Raw genomic sequence first — 7,897 nt, forward strand, 5'->3', positions numbered from 1 at the left:
TTTATGTTTTTTTTTTTCTTCATTTGGGATTTTTTATTTCCACAATTACATCAATTACAATCCTTTTTTTAACAATTAATTTACAGAAGAACGAATAAAGTTTGGTTTACAGAAGTTAACAGTGACACCATATTGAATCAATTAAGAAAAAAGATTTCGTCAATTCTTATTTTCATACTTATTTAACTTCACGATTTTCCTTAATAATAATACACATGAAAAAATTACTCGATTCTGATTGGCTAAGAGGAGTGCAGTTCAACTGTAACACCAGTGCAAAAACTGTAACATCAGTGCAAAAAGTGTAACACCAGTGCAAATAACACATCGAAATTCTGGATTATGATTGACTGAAAGACAATAGGGAATTTTCTAAGAAAATGATATCACGCAAAATGATGACGAAAATTTTGTGCTGAAACTTTGAAAAAAGTTTTCTCAAATGAGAAAAACTGGCTTCAAGAAAGATCTTCCGGCACTTGCGCCACGCGAATTTTTTCATGTTTATATTATTAATACGTAATCATACGGTTTGTCTCGTTCAATTTGGAGTTAATTTGCACTTGTGAGTGCAATTTCAGCTTTTTGAAAAACTCACTTGAGCTCCCTAATGTCCGGAAAGTTAGAACACACGGGTAACTGGGAGCGTAGCGCGGTGTTTCGTAAGACATTTCCGTGAATTCAAATTTATAATCATATTACCTTTGCGGAATAACTGCTTGCAAATGATTTGTTTCTCCGCCTCTTTTAGCGTAATTCCGAGAGTAGTTAACGCAATTTTCCTGTGTTTTTTTTTTTCTTTGGTGACATCAGACAATAAATGTTTCTGATTTTCGTGAGTGGATAATTTCCAGCTGGAACTGGTACGAAAAGTAAGTGTTCCATGAGTGGTGAATTCAATGTTTGGGCGTTAACAGGGTCTGAAGACAGATGTCAGCGAGGCATCAATTCTAAACCAAACCCGGTTGTTCACTGCATCACATGACTAAAAAATAAATGTATTATGGTTATGTTTGACAAAGGGAAATTGTGACAGGCGAGAGAGTTTACAAAACTGTTTGGCTACGTATTTACCACCCCAAATGGAAATAAATAGACGGCTTTCTTGCCAATTTCGAGTTAAAAACTGACTCTTCGTACATCACTTGCACAAAAAAGTGACTTGACTTAGCTCGAAAGCTCATTTCAAGGGCACCGCTTTAAAAATTGCAAATGAACCAACGGATAATAAAGTTATAAAATTGACAGTGGATCAGCAATTAAATCTCTTGACTGAATAAAGACATTGCCAAAGAGTCAGGTGATGAGAATAAATAATACATCAACTATGAGATATTGTCTTGATGTCAAAATTTACAATATTTATTGCCAAATTTTCATCTTTCGCATATCAAAATATACGAGAAAGAATGTAGCAACTAAGTATTGAATGTTTCATACTTTTAAGTGGAAAAAATATCCAGCGTAAGATTTATTTTGTCAAATCGCTCGCATTGTGGGCTGAAATAGCGCCACAAAACACCAGCAACAGATTGTTTTCAGTCGTGTGTCGTGACGAAAGCTGACTCTATGCATTGTTAAAGAGGAGGCTAGGTAGAAGAAATGTACAATTTACAAGCTCTTTGCGGCGTTCTTATTGGAAAAGGTCAGAGAAAAGAATTGGACTTACGTGTTTGAAAACTTTGTTTAAGTTCAATCTTGACACCAAAATTACAGTACATGTTCAAGAAGGGAAATCGATGCCCCCAAAATAACCATTACATTTGATTTAGGAATTCTGGCTTTATAAATTACCCACAGACAGGTTTTATGAGCTGTTCTTGTGGCATATTGTGTAGATTTCATCTCGATACAGTCGCTTTTTTAGAGCATTAAATGAAACGGCTGCAATTTGTGGCAGCTCGACTTAGCATATTTTTTTAAAAAACTAAATGACGACTAAGATGTTCAACGACAAAACAGGAAAAAAATTCCAAAGTAATACCAGGAGTGCGAATTTAATTCCTTGCATGGTACAGTCACATGAAAAATGATAAGGAAAAACAGTACTTTTGTTTTAAGCGTCCTGTACAAAAAAAGTTAAGGCTGTGAAGTTCTTAACTGGTGATTTGTAGAAGAAAAAGTGAGAAACTTGTTGAACTGTAATTCAGAGGTGGATTGTTTATAAATTCAAGAGAAAGATATTTTTTCGATTTCGGTGTAAACGAAGATGTGATTTTCCAGCATTCGCTTCGCTCCAGTTTTCACGTATTGTTCCTAGAAAGCGATAACAAATTCAAGTTAAAAAGTCGTTCATCACTGAAACGTGTTTTGTGGATTATAGAAATGAACTCTATTATTTTCAAGAAATAGTGATCGACAGCTCATTTCTCCTTTCTGCAGATGATGAGAATTTCAATTGATTTCAGTTAATTACAATAATATTAATTTCAACAAGATGATGAGAAAAAAGGAAGTCATCAACTCTGGATCATTGTCCAGTTGATGGAGTAGTGAATAGGCCATTTCCGAGTTTACCTTGTCCTTAGGTTTGAAAACGAGTTCTCGTGCAAAACCACTTTTGCGATGGAAGGCAAATTTCACTCTCGATTTCTGATTTTTTTCTAATTTCTTTGTGTACGATGACAATTAAAAAATAAGATGTTCAATACGCAGACACGCGAGTTAAGTTATAATTATCCATTTCCAACGTTCAATAGTGCTGCCCACTTTGTTGCAAAAGTAAACAAGAAGTAAAGTTATATTATTCCATAATGATGATTAGTTTTCGATTTTCCATTATTTTATTGTAACCAGAAATAATTTGGCAACACTCTGTTAGAAATGCTGCGGGATAGCTTAAGGCATTTTAAAATTATTCAGTACCTTTAAGATTCCTGGAAGGAATATAGCCTAGAATAATAACATATTTCTGTTTGTCGTGAACGGATATTAAATTTTCCAGTTAGTACCGGTAAAAAGTGGTAACTCCATACATGTTTGGAGCGTTTCTAGCTACGGTCTTGAGAGAGGTATCGGTGAGGCATCAAATTCCCCAACAAACCCGTTCTCTGTATAAAATGACTTACTATACACGACAAGTTCAGTGAGAAAATAAACGCACTCTGTTTAATGTCTGACAGTGGGAAACTGACAAGCGAGATAGTTTACAAATCTAATTTTGCCATCAGTCTCCAAAACGAAATAGAGCTTTTCGTCTACCAATTTTGAGTTTGAAATATGTTTCTTCACACTTCAGTTACACAAATAAACAGTAATTTGAGGTTCACTTTAAGAATGGCTTGATTTAGCTCGAAAGATCATTTCATTTTATAAAATAGTAAATGAGTCAATTTAAATGCTTTGTCTTACGTATACTAAAGGTTTAAAATTGACAGTGGAAGAGCAATGTGTTCGTCACGTAGAAAATAGCGCCAAGGTAGAACTGAATGAACTTTTCAATTCTCAAGAACTAGAAATCAACATACAATTTCTCCTAGTTGTCTTAAAACATTGTCAAAAAGTCAAGTGATGAGAATAAAGAAATAAGGCAACTGTATAGGACATTGTCTTGATATCAAATCTGACAACATTGCCGAATTTTCTAGTATAAGTTTAGTCAGTGTATCCATGGATACCATCTGTGTTCCTTGCTGTTTTTAAGGTAGCTGAACTACATCTACAGTTCTTATTCATTTAAGCATAACACGTTGTTAACTTGACTTTCTATAGAATGATAATAGCATCCTGGTTAACGGATTTTGTGATAAAGTAGCACCCAAATATTGATGGCAACCTATCAAACGAATAGCTTGTGTAAATGAAAATAAATTAAAGAAAGAAAAAACTTGAGATAGAGATTTGAAATTTTTGCGTTCATTCTTGTTAAACCAGTACAGTTGGTAAACTAGCATATAACGTCTCAGTGCACGTATTTTCAATTGTCTAGATAGCACTTACACTTGCCTTCTAATTGATCAATAATGATAATTCTTGTCAACAGGATCACAGAGATTATACACGGATCCGTTAAGAAAATGGGCTGCAGCACTTATCAATATTAAATTCAACCACCTTAAAATAAAGTGTTAAAAAAAAGAGGTGAGCAAGTCTTCGAAAGGAATTAAGTGACTTTTTGGAAAAACATACTGAATTTTTGAAAGCTATTTAATCAATAAACAAGACTTGCAAGGTAGCTTTCATCAGCATTTTCTTCTCTAAAACAATGTGAATCAAAGTACAATACTTAAGTGAAATTTCGCAAAGCCTTTCCTAGTGTTAAGAAGGTGTAAGGGCTAATTAAAGGACTCACAAAAAAAAGAGCTCTTGGAACCTTCTACAACATTAGATCATTAAATAACGAAAAAAGATATATAAACAAGCCGCAAACTAAGTTTGCGGCCAAATGTTGTGTCCTTGTCCATTATTTAAAACTTAAACAAAGTGTGTTAATAAATAAAGATCAAACCCCCCCCCCCCCCCCAAGTGATCACAACAGGTCAATCCAACATATCACAACACTATTATGCGTAACATGTTGCGCGCTTGGCCACCCTCTTGAGACCTGTTCCGTCATATTACGTGCTGGTCGCTCATACTTGACCAAAACACAAAACATGTCGCAACAGCGTGGCCAAACGCACACAACATGCTCCTTCCTCGTTTTTCCCTCCTTCCTCCTCCCCAGAGGAGGTAGTAGGGAGCAAGATGACTCTTTTTCCCTCCTTCCTCCTCCCCAGAGGAGGTAGTAGGGAGCAAGATGACTCTTTTTCCCTCCTTCCTCCTCCCCAGAGGAGGTAGTAGGGAGCAAGATGACTCTTTTTCCCTCCTTCCTCCTCCCCAGAGGAGGTAGTAGGGAGCAAGATGACTCTTTTTCCCTCCTTCCTCCTCCCCAGAGGAGGTAGTAGGGAGCAAGATGACTCTTTTTCCCTCCTTCCTCCTCCCCAGAGGAGGTAGTAGGGAGCAAGATGACTCTTTTTCCCTCCTTCCTCCTCCCCAGAGGAGGTAGTAGGGAGCAAGATGACTCTTTTTCCCTCCTTCCTCCTCCCCAGAGGAGGTAGTAGGGAGCAAGATGACTCTTTTTCCCTCCTTCCTCCTCCCCAGAGGAGGTAGTAGGGAGCAAGATGACTCTTTTTCCCTCCTTCCTCCTCCCCAGAGGAGGTAGTAGGGAGCAAGATGACTCTTTTTCCCTCCTTCCTCCTCCCCAGAGGAGGTAGTAGGGAGCAAGATGACTCTTTTTCCCTCCTTCCTCCTCCCCAGAGGAGGTAGTAGGGAGCAAGATGACTCTTTTTCCCTCCTTCCTCCTCCCCAGAGGAGGTAGTAGGGAGCAAGATGACTCTTTTTCCCTCCTTCCTCCTCCCCAGAGGAGGTAGTAGGGAGCAAGATGACTCTTTTTCCCTCCTTCCTCCTCCCCAGAGGAGGTAGTAGGGAGCAAGATGACTCTTTTTCCCTCCTTCCTCCTCCCCAGAGGAGGTAGTAGGGAGCAAGATGACTCTTTTTCCCTCCTTCCTCCTCCCCAGAGGAGGTAGTAGGGAGCAAGATGACTCTTTTTCCCTCCTTCCTCCTCCCCAGAGGAGGTAGTAGGGAGCAAGATGACTCTTTTTCCCTCCTTCCTCCTCCCCAGAGGAGGTAGTAGGGAGCAAGATGACTCTTTTTCCCTCCTTCCTCCTCCCCAGAGGAGGTAGTAGGGAGCAAGATGACTCTTTTTCCCTCCTTCCTCCTCCCCAGAGGAGGTAGTAGGGAGCAAGATGACTCTTTTTCCCTCCTTCCTCCTCCCCAGAGGAGGTAGTAGGGAGCAAGATGACTCTTTTTCCCTCCTTCCTCCTCCCCAGAGGAGGTAGTAGGGAGCAAGATGACTCTTTTTCCCTCCTTCCTCCTCCCCAGAGGAGGTAGTAGGGAGCAAGATGACTCTTTTTCCCTCCTTCCTCCTCCCCAGAGGAGGTAGTAGGGAGCAAGATGACTCTTTTTCCCTCCTTCCTCCTCCCCAGAGGAGGTAGTAGGGAGCAAGATGACTCTTTTTCCCTCCTTCCTCCTCCCCAGAGGAGGTAGTAGGGAGCAAGATGACTCTTTTTCCCTCCTTCCTCCTCCCCAGAGGAGGTAGTAGGGAGCAAGATGACTTTTTCCATGGTTAATTTATTTATATATTCAATTTAGGTAATGACTCCAGAAATCGTAATAAACAAGGTGGAAATGCTTTTATTATTAACAGTGATTATCCTCTACCTTGCTTGGAAGGAGGATTACTTTGCATTTAAATTTAGTTGAATCCAAGTTACATTTTCTATTCCCAAAGCAGAGTGCAATGCCTCAAGAAAATCGTCAGTGAGAGATACCCCTACACGATATTTTGGGCACAGTGGTTTATCTTTTGGCCAAAATGCCCCACTATCTTACCGGGGAATATTGTTCGAAGAGCATTAATTTCTGTTCTTCAAACCACTCCACTGAATGAAACAATCGTGCGCAAGGAATAAATTTCTTCCATAATCCCCTACTTTCCTAGGAAGGAGATTTGGAGGGAAGTGTATGTCTTCAGCAAAACTTCCTCCCAAAGTAATTTTCTTTAAGATGGTCAAGGTTTAAGAAATGGCTGAAAGACTAGACTGCTTATTTATGCCCATAGTGTCGACACAGTGTAGTTTAGTCTTACCGCTACTTCTTAACCTTTAACCCTCTCAGAGAAAAGTACTTTGGGAGGAAGTCTACCTCATATTACAACCACTTTTTGAACTTTAAAGGACGAGTGGAGGATTACGGATGAGAGTTAAACTTCCTCTCCAAATATTCTCTCTAGGAAAGTAAAGGATTATGGACGAGATTTAATCCTCCTTCGCTATTGTTTCATTCAGGGGAGTGGGGGTTTTGGGGAACAGGAATTAAGACTCTTCGAACAATCTTCCCCTGTAAGATGGTGGGGGATTTTTGGCCGAAGATAAACTACTGTGCACAATGGCTCGTGTAGGGGTATCTCACGATTTTTTTATTATCTGACGATTTTTTTCTGGCATTGCCCTCTGCTTTGGGAATGAGCAATGTTCACTGGATTAAACTGAATTTAAATGCAAAGTAAAGGACAACGACACAGGTTTAACCGCACTCACCTTTCTGGTTCTGCGGCATATTTTTTTTTATAGTTATTTTCCAAATAATATTTTATCACAGGAAGGTGTAAGAGCTTATTGGAGTCTAGTCTTTAATTTGCTCTTTGCACCTTCCTTACACCAGCTAAGTTCACTTTCGTTATTTGCGAAAATCTCTTTCTTTTTATTCTTCCCTCATACAGACTTGATATTATATATATTAACGTCCGCTTCATTTGTTAATCAACTATTCCATCGTAACTTACTATGAGGATCGACAGATTTACGATAAACGGAGTACAGGTGCTTTTCTTAAAGTTTATTTCCAAGCTCAAAGAGAATTTATTTGAAAGTGTTTCTGCATTCAGTTGTCTTTTAGCCAGTTGTTCGCTGTGGTGTGTCATTGTTCACTTTACTTTACTATCCCTCAGGCTACCTGTTGATCGAATCAAATATTAACAGTTCATCAGAATGTGTCACGCAGAATCAACATGTATTATTATGCGATGAACTGTAGGAGTGAGGGTGCTGCTGCGACACTCTCCTACTTGTTCTATATTTTCTTTCCAAATAAAACTTACGGTGCTTACATATATAATGAAATGTTCACAAGGTAACGCTAGCTTTTGGCTTCATAAAAAAATAAACAAATATTAAGCAAAATAAACTAGTCGTTTAAATATAGAACTCTTACTAAATGATTGCCAATTAAATCTCTACACTTTAAAACGTCACCATAGTGTTATCGAGCTCAGAATGAACTGTCTTTTGAGTCCATCTTTCAGCTTTGTCCGAGCGATTATCAGTTTTTTTTTCTAAAATTTCGAGTACTGTGACAG

General features: G+C 38.6%; 1 protein-coding gene across 1 annotated transcript; it reads right to left on the reverse strand.

Annotated features, from left to right (window-relative positions):
* Positions 1 to 4,571: 4,571 nt before the first annotated feature.
* LOC149110003 (uncharacterized) lies at positions 4,572 to 6,129 on the reverse strand. Its single transcript, XM_089291523.1, has one exon. It carries the CDS (start codon positions 6,102 to 6,104, stop codon positions 4,572 to 4,574), a length of 1,533 nt encoding a protein of 510 aa, XP_089147649.1. The 5' UTR covers positions 6,105 to 6,129.
* Positions 6,130 to 7,897: the final 1,768 nt, after the last annotated feature.

The sequence above is a fragment of the Orbicella faveolata genome, unplaced genomic scaffold (genome assembly GCF_042242905.1).
Source record: "Orbicella faveolata isolate gen_17 unplaced genomic scaffold, um_ofav_v1 contig_24, whole genome shotgun sequence".
Classification (NCBI taxonomy): domain Eukaryota; kingdom Metazoa; phylum Cnidaria; class Anthozoa; order Scleractinia; family Merulinidae; genus Orbicella; species Orbicella faveolata.